The 12,864-nt window shown below is 45.3% G+C and overlaps 1 protein-coding gene across 2 annotated transcripts in view; it reads right to left on the bottom strand.

Annotated features, from left to right (window-relative positions):
* The window catches only part of FBLN1 (fibulin 1), a 128,391-nt gene extending 121,606 nt beyond the window's left edge, over positions 1-6,785 (bottom strand). Inside the window, exon 1 of one of the 2 annotated variants that reach the window (XM_090043803.1) lies at positions 6,448-6,785. In XM_090043803.1, the coding sequence (XP_089899929.1) occupies positions 6,448-6,562 (115 nt within the window). In that variant the 5' untranslated portion in view covers positions 6,563-6,785. The remainder of the gene's footprint in view (positions 1-6,447) is intronic. The other variant, XM_090043802.1, reaches the window with a different exon arrangement.
* Positions 6,786-12,864: the final 6,079 nt, after the last annotated feature.

Here is a 12,864-nt window from a genome sequence, read left to right as displayed (position 1 = left end):
CTGTTAAGAATGGCCTCTTTAATAATCTTTTCCAAGACCTTCCGCAGAATAGAGGCCAGGTTGATGGGCCTGTAGTTTGCCAGATCCACTTTCCTCCCTTTCTTGAAGATAGGCACCACATTGGCCACCAATTGGTGGAGCAACTGATGTATGTCATGGCTTTGGACCTGATGTGACAAATTTCCACCTGCCATTGGTTGGGGCATCTTGCTCAAGCCCTATTTTCTACATGGTCTCTGTGGCATCCTTCTCCAGATACAGGGCCTAGCAGTAAGCATCAATACCCACCTCATGTTCCCTGATAGTTCATAGTCTGCTCACCTCCTCCTGGAGATCTCTCACCCAGCCCTCTAGAGCCTCCATCAGTGAGCACATCCCACAAGTGGGAGTGCTTGAACCCCAGATCCGAGCATCCAGCAGACATGCCAGGCAGCTTCTGCAGCCTGTAGTCAAGGGCTCCGTCTGCGAGGGACCATAGGCTATATCTGGGGAAAGACCTCTGAGGTACCAAGTGGGGGTGGTCCATCCAGATCAGGAAAATTAGGGGTGTGGCACGTGTCCACCACCATGTTGCAGGGTGGGCCCTGTTCGCTCAGCTTCTTAGGTGCTTGTTTGAGTAAGAGACCAGGTAGGTGTAATTACCAGCAGCTACTGCTGTTGCTGTGGCCTGGCCAGGGGTATCCCCTGGCTTGCTGAGGATCTGGGGTCTCCCTGGGTCCCCAAGTCCCTCCCTGGAGTGGGGGAGGGCTGGTCCCTAGTCCCCTTTACCCGAGATCCAGCATTAGAGGTATATCCCATGGCATGGGGAGCTTCAGCTGTGCAGGGGTACAACAGGCATGGGGTGTGCTGTGCATCTCTGACAGGTGGCAACTCTGGGCTGAGAATGCCCACTGATGGCCCTTCCGTGCACCCCCCTGCACTAACTCATGAGCTGGGCCCAGATCATGCCTGTTTGCCAGCTCTGGTCATGTGGCTCCCTGGGGGCTGGGCTAAGTAAGGGCTGGTGGGGTGGAGGGCGTGACCCTCCTCAGCCCCACTAGCTGCCTCCCATCACTAATTGGATCCACTGGGGGGTCTGAGGCTCTCAAGGGCACAACGGGCTTCTGCTCGTGTGCCTCTACCAGACAGCCAGTCCCAACCAGCACCACTGACCTAAACTCTTTGACCTCTCTTGCTTCTTTGTTATCTGTCTTTCAGCCTAGGTGTTACTGGCACTAAAGTGACATGCTTATTGTTCCTGCTAAACCTGCTCCACTTTTCCCCTTCTCCATTACCATCAGCAGCATCAACAACCTTTTTGCTACCTGCAGGCAAAAACAGGGGTTTATCTTTGCTTCTTCTCACATATCTAGGCCACTCGCTATGGATAAAACTCTTGCCCAGTTTTGCAATTTCTCCAGTTATGGGTAACCACAGTAGTCCATAAAAGCCACAGATATTAAAATTGGCTCCTCATGTTTATTGATTTGACTATCATCTCTCTCTCTAAATTTCCATGACACCATTAATCCAGTTTAATTCTTTCATCATCCTACAAAACTCTGTTTTTGGCTCATCCAACAAGATCAGAAACCTAGATTTCACTTCAGAAAATGTTAATAAAATTGTCTTTCAATATGTAGATGTTAACACATATTAGCCTAATATGAAAAAAGGGGGAAAAATCCACTGATCTGTTATCAGATTATGCCTAAAATCTGTAGTAGAAATATGATGCAGTAACTTGATAAAGGAATTTATGGATTTTCATCTTGGATTTCCCTACCATGTCTGATTTCAATTATAGAAATGAAAGGCAAGGATTTAAAACTGTTATTTTCCTGATTACAGTAAAATTTCAGGTTGGAGATGGGGGGCAGAAAGGCTCATAAATAGGCAATTTGACTCAAAACCATACTTTAGAGGCAGTATTTGTGCTTCAGAACTGTGCTCTTTGTGTATTAGAATTGTGTGTTTTTGGGATGTTTGTAAGAACATCAATTCTTCTCTAATTTAAGACAACAAAGTACAAACTTAATCCTTTACAAGCACCACCTCCCCCCAAAGACTTCTTCTAAGTTTATTACTGCAAAAGCACATGTAAAAATCATAACCTTAAAATAAAACTCATTCCACAAAGTCAGTGGAACATTTTTCTTATTACAAACTATGGGCTCACCCTGAACAGACACAATTCCAGATGTTTAGTTAAGTTAAGCTGTCTGTGTGTCAGTACCAAGATATGACAAAGGACTAGCCAAAAAATGAACTGCTCATAAGATGACTTGACATAATGATGTAAGTACATAATCTATCTCCCTTAAAAGGCAATAGTTTAAATGAAAATAAATTGTTAAAATTAAATAATGTGGCACAGACTGTTAAAGCTTAAAAGATTTAGAGAATGTATGAGGATTTATGCACATTCTTAACTTCATACACCATGAACAATTCTATGCTGTCCATGTTATTTGCTCCTTTCAAGATGAGGTACTTAGTCCTGAAGTGCTGTCGTAGACATGATGGTCCAGGAATTATGTGAGAGGCAAGGATTTTTGTGGGTAATATCTTTTATCCCAACCATTCAGATGATCTAATAAAGTTAGACAAGCTTTCATATACAAGGGATTCTTCATCACAGATGAGGAAAGAACATCTTGCATTTGAAAGCTTGTCTCACTTTATCCCTACCATGCAGTTGGTCCAATAAAAGATATCATCCCCAAAAGTCCTTAGTTAATTGTCTTTGTATTACATTTGATACTATATATACTCTCACCAGCAAGGATCAACACATTAACAACACACATGTAAGCAACACTTCAGAGAAGTGATTGTAATAGGTCCTTAACCCTGATGTAGACCTTAGATACAATTAGTAGAATACATGTTTGTGTTAGTAATACAATGATTGTGTTATCTTACTAATGCACCTAGGAATACCAGTTATGGATTGGGACCCCTCTCTGAAAAGGAATTATACAAATAAAGCACAAAGAAACACTCTACTCCAAAGAGTTTATAATTAAAGCACTTTGTGTCAAAATATTAGCTACTTCATTGGCCTGCACAAATGTAATACATTATTTTAAAGTAATTATCTTGTTTCAGATTTAAGACAATGAGGTAAATGAATTAAGGCCACATTTTCCAAACTGCATGTGAATGAAGGCTTTCTAGTTACTACTTAAGCCCATAAATTATGGACTGATTTTTGGACGCAAAACCTCTAATGAGCTCAAAGCATTTTTAAAATCACACAACAGCTTCTGATGTCAAAATATGGACTTCAGTGCCAAACTTAGAGTACCACTTTTTGACAATGTTGACCATTAAGTGGCCTGATAAAAGATTTTAAACATATTATCAGAAATAGGTATTCAAAATTAAGGATTAACTCAGTAGCTGAGGTAAAATATACAATGAAAACATAATGGGCAATTAGTTAACATTTTATAACATCTGTGAATAATTAAACATATTATACATAACAGTCAGGATAATACATGAAAGCTATTTTTAAAGAGTCTTTCTGTTATCTGAACAGACAGGCTGAAAAAGGTAGTGATTATCTTTGGGTAAAAACAGATGTTGGATTTCTCCAGGGACATAGCCTTTTATCCTGGGATACTACAGATATACAAGTTCATTGTCCTACCTTCAGGCACCTGTGAAGTACTTGGCTAAGTGGAATAAACATTTTAGAATTGAAATGGAGCTCCTGGTTCACAATGTCTAGTACTGTACTTTCACAAAGTACTATATCATATAATCCCAAAATTAGGTGAATGTTTGGCAGGGTTTTTGTTCCCACTACTACTTAAAGCTGTTCCAACTACATTCCAAGTAACAACTGATCTTTGAACACATCTACAGATGCCATTAATGTGCAGCAATAAACTCCAGCACTTGCTGCTCCAGAGCGTATTGCTCCTGGGGGTGCTGTTTATACATGCGCCTAAACCGCAGCACACTAAGCTAGGTCAGAGCAGCCCTGGATGGAAGGGAACCTGGGGAGTCAGCCTGCCAGCCCAGGACTGCTCTGACTGGGCTTACTGTACTATGGATGGGCTGGCTGAGGCACGAGGGTGCTTCAGTGTGGGAGCTGCCTGCCAGCTAGCCCTGCACTGATGCACCCCCATGCCCCAGCCAGCTGGGTCAGCATCTACAAGTGGGTTACTGCACACGAAAAAAAAAACTCTACAGCAGGGTAGTACTTGTACTTACTTACAAGTACTACCCTGCTGCAGAATTTATTAGTTTCCTGCACCCTAACTGGGGTGCACATGTAGATGCTGAAACATTTGCTGCAGAGCAAATTAGTCAGTTCTGCAATAAACATCTCATGCAGACACATCCTTTTTGTTGCAAATAAGTCTTCAGTGAATTCAATCTGACATTTTTGTGGTCAGTAATTTTAAAATGCAGTACAACTGTTTTAAATAAGGTCTGATAAAGTTAACTTACAAAGTTATACACCTCCTATTTAGTCACTCTAAGGTACAAATCTATGTTGCCTTCTGCCTTAAACAAAGTCATCAACTTCATATACCACAGGTATTTAAATGAATGTTAATAATGGAAGCTTTGTTACTACAGAGTTTCACAATTTGCTGCGATACTGACTTTAAGTGTACCTTGTCAGACCCCCCAGATAATCCAGCCCATGTAAATAATACCAAGCCATTCACTTGGGACACAGTACTGCAAGGTACTGAATGCCTTTGACAATCCTTGATGTCTACAGGAGCAAGCAAGACTTAGCTGTGTTAGCCTGAAGTCAAGTGGAAGGTAAGGTAGGTTGGCACTTACAGACTAACCAAAGTACATGTGTGTAGTTAGCCTGTAAGGTGCAGATCTCCTCTACCTTTCACTAGACTAATACAACCTAAGTCTCTTGCTTGCTCCTATAGACATCAGGGGTGGTCAAGGCATTCAGCACCTAGTGGTACTGTGTCCTAAATGAATGGTTTGGCAGTACACACACACACACACACACACACACACACACACACACAGAGGAAACCCTTGCTATTTGTGGATTTGGCATTCACAATTTTGAGTATTCATGGTGCAGCATGATGACACTTTGTTACAGTGTCGGCAGCATCTGTGGGAGCTGTGTGCTTGCCACCACTGGGCTCCTGCCACCGTGCTCCCACCACAGCCAGCGCAGCCATGCCTCTTCCCCCACCCCCTCAGCCATTGGGGGCATGCACCGTTCACAAACGCAGAGGACATTCATGAATACAGTGCAGTATTTGCAGATTTCCCCGATCATGGGGATCTCTAGAACATAGAGATCCCTGTGAATGGCAAGGATCTCTTGTAGAGAGACAGAGTGAGAGTGTGTGTATGTGTGCGCACGTGCATACACACATCCTGAATGAATGGGCTGATATTCTAATTTCTTCTTGCACTGCTTTCTGCACGTCTTTTCACAGCATCTGATGAAGTGAGCTACAGCTGAGGAAACCATGGACTTTATTTACCTACCTACCTATGTATGTATACCAAGATATACATCTAGATCAGTGTTTCCCAACCTACTCCAGCCCAAGGCACACTTACATTAAAAAAAAAATTGTCTGTGGCACACTTGTTAAGGCAGTCCTCATCCTCATACCTATTGTAGCTCATTGCCATGGCAAAACTCCATGGCACACCCATTCATTTCTGACCGCACACTGGTCAGGAAACACTAGTCTAGATATATAACAATACCAAGAGATCTCTCCCTCTCTCTGTATTGTTATATGTATCTCTGTCCTTCTTGGTATTGTTTTCTATATAACACAACAACAATATCTATCGCTACATCTAGAGATGGATCTTTGGAAAGAAAGAAAGCAAGAAAGAAAAACAATCCCAAGAGAGATAAAGTTATGTCTAACAATAGGGAGAGTGTGAATCTCTTGGTATTGTTATATATCTAAGTAGCTGTATCTTGGTATAGGTAGGTAGGTAAGCCCCAAGCTTTCCGGAGCTGTAGCCAAAGAGAAATTAGAATACAAAAGGGAAAAGGGGAGAGAGAAAGCGCGCTAGGGGGAGAGGCGCCGTGCTGGGAGCGACAAGCAAACATTAAAGCCCCGGGAACAAAGCGGTCACGGAGGCGAGCCCAGGTAATGGGATGAGACGCGGAGCCTCTCCGGAAAGCGCGCGGCGCGGCGCGGCGCGGAGCAGGAGGAGGCGAGGCGAGGCGAGGCGGCCGCAGGGCCCCACGCACCCGCGCGCGGGGCTCCGAGTCAGCAGAGAGCCGAGCCCCCCGCGCCCCGGCCGGCCTCCCGCCCGCAGGGCGCCAACAGCAACCAAGCCGCCGCCGCCGCCGCCGCCCGGCGGGCTGAGGCTCGGGCTCAGGCTCGTGACTGGCTCTGCACGGTCGCCCGCCCTGCCCGGCGCGCCAGCGGGGCTCCGCTCCCCGCTCTGAAGATCCCGCTGCCAGCCCTGCCCCGGGGACCGGGCACCCACCTCGCTCGCCGAGCAGAGGAGGAGCCGCCGCCGCCGCCGCAGCCGCGACCAGGAGCAGGAGCAGGAGCAGGAGCAGGAGCCGCGGCAGGAGCGGCGCCCCGCCGAGGGGCTCCATGGAGCGGCTGCCAGGCGGGGAACGCGGCCCGGCCTCTCCCGCGGGCTCCCGCACGTCTTGTCCCGCCGGCGGCTGTCCCTCCTACGAGCCCAGCCGCCCCAGACCGGTTGGGACGGAGTTTGGAGGACCCCCCCTACTCAGCCGGCTTCACAAAGAGTTAATTCACTGCCCTCCCTTTTAATGACACCGCCCGCAAAGCCTCGAGCAGAGCAGACCCTGTTGCTTCTGGTACCCCCTCCTTCCCTCCCTCCCTCTTTCCTCACCTCCCCCACACACGCCTGAGAAACGACTCCCCTTTGCTCAGGAAACTTCGCCTGAACCGAGGGTTTGGTTCAGATTATTCCTAGCAAAGGGAAAAGGTTTTTTGGATAAATGCGGTCTCTTTTATCAGACCCACTCAGTAGTTGGAACAATTGTTCTTTGCAAACTTTCAGGTACTGTACTTTACAAAGTACCTGAAAGCTTGCAAAGAGTAATTTTGAAACTATTGAGTGGGTCTAATAAAAGATATCACATTTATCCAAAGAACCCTGTCTGCCTCTGTCTTTAGACCAACATCCCCAAAGCATGGAGAAAGGCAGCAGCTTCTCTGTACCAAGTGTAGGCAAAACCCCCAAGAAAAGCAAAGCAAGAAAACCACCTGGCAGCTAAAGGTAAGTTAAACTTCTAGAGAGGGCTTAATTTTTTTTCCCCACAGATTGTTTTTTCCCCTGCCATCATCAGCAGTAAAAGAGAGGTTTAAAGCAGCCAAGAGGGACAGGAACTTTTCACTTGTGGTGCAGAAGAAGAGAAGAAAATCAGTGGTGGATACAGGAGTGAGGACAGAGTTCAGCTGTGTGACATACCAATGCTATCTAAACCAGAGTCTTAATCTAAGCTGGCCACACAAACACCTTGATATTTGGCCCACCAAAAACCCAAAAAAGGATCTAGGGTTGGATGCGTTGCTGCCAAGTGTTCCCAGATAAATGTCAAAGTAGGCAACCATTGATCCTCTGGACCATAGTGTACACATAAGAGATCTAGCTGGGTGCCTGATGAATCTGCTTGTATCAAGTCTTGCAACCATTGCACCAAGACCGTCAACCTGGATGCCTAGGCAAGAGTATGGGGGAGTGAAGGCTGCCCAAGACCTACCATTCCAGTGTTTTACTACCCTCCTAGTGAAAAAATGCTTCCTAATATTTAATGTAAACTTTCCTTCCCACAACTTGAGACTGTTGCTCCTTGTTCTGCCACCACTAAGAACAGGCTAGCAGCTCTATCTTCTTTTGAACCCCTTCAATTACCTGAAGGGGGGTTCAAAAGAGGATGGCGCTAGACTGTTCTCAGGGGTGGCAGATGACAAAACAAAGAGCAACAGTCTCAAGTTGCAGCAAGGGAAGTTTAGGTTAGATATTGGGAAGAATTTTCTCACTAGGAGGGTAGTAAAACACTGGAACAGGGTACTCAAAGAGGTTTTGGATTCTCCATACTTGGAGGTTTTTAAGACCCAGCTAGACAAAGCCTTGGCTGGGATGATCTAGTTGGGATGGTCCTGGTTTGAGGAGGGGGTTGGACTTAATGACCTCCTGAGGTCCCTTCCAATCCTCAGTTTTTATGATTCTGTCTCCACTTTAGACCACAGAGAGAATTTTCAGTGACTTGATGACTATAGCTTCTGCTAGAGAGCAGCAGATAAGAACTGCTGCTGACTGCCTAATACCTTAGTGAGGGCATGTTTCTGTGAGCGTGATGTCCCTTTGCCTTTCTCCAGCCAAGGAGTACATGGCAGGGTTTTGAGGCACTATACTTGTTTTATTCTGGTGGTTGCAACATTGTGCCATTTTTATAGGAGCTACCCCGCCATGTTGCCTCCAGGTCCTCCGTTAGATACAGTTTATGGCCATAGCCAGGACAAAGACAAATGTCACAGGATAGCCAATAGCACCTGGGAGCATCTGGGGAATGGCTTCCCTTCCCCCCACACTTTGGCCTAAATCCTGCAAACACTCCAGTCTGTATGCAACTTTATGCACGTACACAGTTGGAAGTTACTAAGTTACAGGGTTCAGGCCTGCCTGTGTATCTATCACACCTATGCCAAAGGATTTTGTTGAAGCTTGGGAGAATTCATTGTTGCCTGTTAGTTAAAATGCAAGGTTTGGAACATTGTTAACCTCATGTTTGCATTAGTAAGCCCTTACACAAATAGCTACATCATTTCTTTGCCTTGGGACCTCAGGGCATTCAAAAGCTTGTCTAACTTTATCCCAACTACAAAGTTGATCCAATAAAAGATACCACCCTAAGAAATCCTTGCATCTCTCAATTTCTGGACCATCACAGCTACAATATCACTCTTATACTACCTTGGGACCTCGTCCTCAGTACGAGCAAGGGTGTCACAGTCTTGCTTTTTATTAACTCCTCTCTCTGTTTAGTGGGCAAGGCATCAAGATACCAACATTTAGAATTATCCTCTATTGCTGTCCAATCGGTTTATTTTCTCCTTCTTTCTCTCTCTGTTTCATTCTTCTCTCAGTACTCATGCCTGGCCAAAATTTTTTATTATTATTATTTTTCTCTTATCATTTTCCCCCAAGTGTGTGTTTGCCCTTTACTTTTTGCTCTCTTCTGCTCTGCTGTCTTCCCTCTTTATTCCTTTCTCTTCTTCCATGGCTTAACTCAGCCCTCAATGGCATTAATGGCAGTGGCATCGGGGAATCTTAGGACACAGCCATTAAGCCGCAGCTCTTTTCATGCTGGAATGGCTGCATAAGGCAGGTAAGTAGAATTGTGTGAGGCCTTTTCTATAACTTATATCAATTAAGTTCAGTATAAGGCCCCATGTATACAACCATTGTTTCAGTACAGTAGTGGTTCATTTCAACTTACCTTCAACATGCATTTAACTGACTTAAGCTAAACTAAAACAAGTCTTGATTAAATCAAAATAAGTGAGCACCAGTGTAACTAAATCAGCTTAAAAATCACACACTGATAGCTTATCTGTACCTGGAGTTACTCTTGATCAGCATTATGCGTGACTACGCTTATTCCAGAATAACAATTCCTTGTTCCTATTTAGTTCCCCCCCCAAACACTTTACCAACAGTAAAACAAGTTTGTGTAACAATTAGGAAATATTTCTACAAACCATCACATCAGATATGGTCTGCTAGAGATCAGCTTTGCATAGTTCCTAATAATTTTAATAAAAATTTCCAGTATAAATTGGCATAGTCACCTATAATCAGATTCAGCGGGCCAAAGTACACATGGTTCTAATTATTAGCTTCCAGCTTTGTAGTAAACCTAAACCATCAGTTTAGGGCCTAGTCCATAGCCCACAGAAGTCATTGAAAAGATTCCCATTGATTACAGTGAGCTTTGGATCAGGTCCTTACTTGTGGAAATTAATGGTTGATGAGAGGGAAACACCACAGAATTGTAAAAGTTCTTAGGCGGTCTGGGCAACATTTTTTCTTATATCTGCTTGCAAGGTGCATGTAATCCCCCATATATTTTTAAACAAATATTTTAAATAAATATTTGTTTCACTTTACAAGAACAAAAAACATTTGCAGAAGCTCGTTAATTACCTAGGGCTAGGCCATAATTACCTAGACCAGTAGATAAGTCATTTTATGAATGCAAGGGTAGAAACTTGTCCATTTTAGATTTTCAAGAGGCTCATTAAGAAAAGATATACCGAAGTGCATTTGCAAATATCTTAAAACATCATTGAATCCTTAGCCACACAAAAGTTATTTCACAGCTGACGCTGGACTGTGCATTTCAGCCATTCTGTCATGGCGACAGCTTAAAGTGATCGGAACAAAAGACTGCATGGGACAGTCTGTTATTACATCCATGTGTAATCCCATCCCCTGCCCAGCAAGTAATTCTGCCCCAGCCCCCAACCTGGATTTGTCCCATCCTTATTCATGCTCCTCCTGCAGAACTCAGTTCTTAGTTTCCTTTCATTTTCCTTCTGTAGAAAGCAGTCACACAGCATCTAGTTCACATGTGCACACACCCAAATAATTCAGCTTAAGTGGGTGAGGTGAGGAAAGAATGAAGAGGTAAAATCCATCTACAACAGCTGAAGGATAAACCCTCCACCCCTGTTGCTGCTATACCTTTTTATGAGGCCTTTCCATACAAATAGTGCCTGTGGTCCTGCCAAAAAATTTTCAGCCATATGGTAGATAGCACAAAATAAGGCCCTGTCTTAACCTGTGCATACCTCTATAATCAGTGGAAGTGTTGTTAAGACCTCAGCTGAGAACTCTTGCTGGGAATGAGAAGGTGACATGCTGATATGTATGTCCCTCCTTTTCAATACATGTAGAAACATAAGACTTGCCATACATAACAACATAAGAACTTTACTGGGTCATGCAATAGGTCTGTCTTGCCCAGTATCATTATCACACAGTGGCAGAGAGTAGATGCTGAAAGGGAAAGTGAATTGGGTATTAAACACAAGCAAACAAGGGTTATTCCCACTGTTCCTGTCTCACTTGCAGCCTTCAGCATTTCAATCTGGGGCAGAAGCTAAAAATAAACAGATTTAACCAAATCAGTTAAATCTGATACTACATCCATCCAAGTTTACCTTAAACTGGTTTCAGTCATTGTGAAAGTGCATTGTGTGCACTGAACATCTGTTGTGTTACAGATTTGGACCAATTTCCAATCACATATACCAGTCTATGTGTAATTTCTATCCCTAACCTTAAGGTCTAGGACAGGGGTAGGCAAAATATAGCCCACAGGCCAGATCTGGCCTTTCAGGCAATTTCATCCAGCCCACAGGTGCCCAACAACTAATTGTACACTGCCTAACCTGCATGCCTCACTCCCACCCTAGTGCACAGCAGCAGGCAGTGGGTACTCGGGGCACTCATGATCCATATAGATGCTACCACCTGGTAGCTCTGGCCAGAGCTGAATATGGTGGCAAGGAGTGCAACCAGGCTGGCCCACTCACTCAAGCACCATTGAGGGAAACCCCATGTGATGAAGCCAGCTGCCTTTCCTGCCCCCCTGCCATGCATGTCCTGGTAATCCACCAGGACACTTCTGATGGAGTCCTTGGGCCTGTAGGGTAGGGGGCAGGGAAGGCAGCCAGCTCCATGCAGGGCTCAGCAGAGTCCCAGAACCTGCATACCAGAGGGTGGGGAAGGCACCATCACAGGGCTTCCAGTGGTGGTGCACAAGTGCTGGGAGCTGCAACTGTGCCACAGGGAAGCCTGTGTGATAAGCCTGGCTGTACTCCTTGCCACCAGGTGCAGCTCCGGCTGGAGCCATGCACTGGGTAGCAGCACCCGTGCATGCCGTGAGCACCCCAAGTACCTACTGCCTGCTGCTGCTGCTGCTGCCAGCAGTGGGGGCAGTGTGTCATGGAGGGGAAGTGTATGGGGGGATCCCCATACCCCCCTTCCCTCACACCCACACCCTGCCCACTGGAGCTCTGCACTCCAGCCAGCCCCCCCTTGCCACCACATGTAGCTCTGGCTGGAGCTGGGCACTGCCAGGTGGCAGCGCCTGCATGGGCCACGAGCACCTCGAGCACCTGCCACCTGCTGCTGCTGCTGCCATCAGTAGTAGAGGCTATGCACCATGGCAGGAAGTATGTGGGGGTCCCCATATACCCCATCCTCCCTTACAACCCACAAACCCCACACTCCCTACATATGCACCAGCATACTCTATGCCCCCATGCATAGCCACACCCCCTCAAAAGCTCCCCACACCCTACCATACGCACACACCTACCCCAACTACACTCCACACACAATATACAAGAGTAAGATTTTATTTTTGAGTTATTATGCAATCATATCTATATACATTATGCAAACACAAATCATGACAAAAATATTTTTTGTAAAAAATTAAAATATGTTATAGTAGGTGTTTGAATTTTAGTATATGATTTGTTTTTTTCCTGGTTCCAATATGGCAACCCTCCCCTTCCAAAAGAAATACTTCCAGGGGCAAGGGGAGGGACTTCTAGTGGCAAAGGTCAGGGGTTATGGGCAGGATTTCCAGTCCGAAGATGGTGACCAGGTGGCAGGGCAACTGTCAAGGGCACGGCTAGCTTTGCAGCCCTCAAAACCTCACCAAAACTCATTGAGCGACCTTCCAACCAAAATATTTGCCCACCTCTGGTCTAGAACATTCTGATTCAGAGGCTATATTTCTAACTTCTATTCTCCTGATGCCCCTTTCCTCCAAGAATTTGTCCACACCGTTTCTGAATCTAGCTGAACTGCCAGCTTCCACGACATCTTGTGAAAATGAGTTCCATG

The sequence above is a fragment of the Crocodylus siamensis genome, chromosome 4 (assembly GCF_052110815.1).
Source record: "Crocodylus siamensis isolate JL-2025a chromosome 4, ASM5211081v1, whole genome shotgun sequence".
NCBI lineage: Eukaryota > Metazoa > Chordata > Crocodylia > Crocodylidae > Crocodylus > Crocodylus siamensis.
The sequence above is the reverse complement of the archived record's forward strand: the minus strand, read 5'-3'. Positions and strand labels throughout refer to the sequence as shown.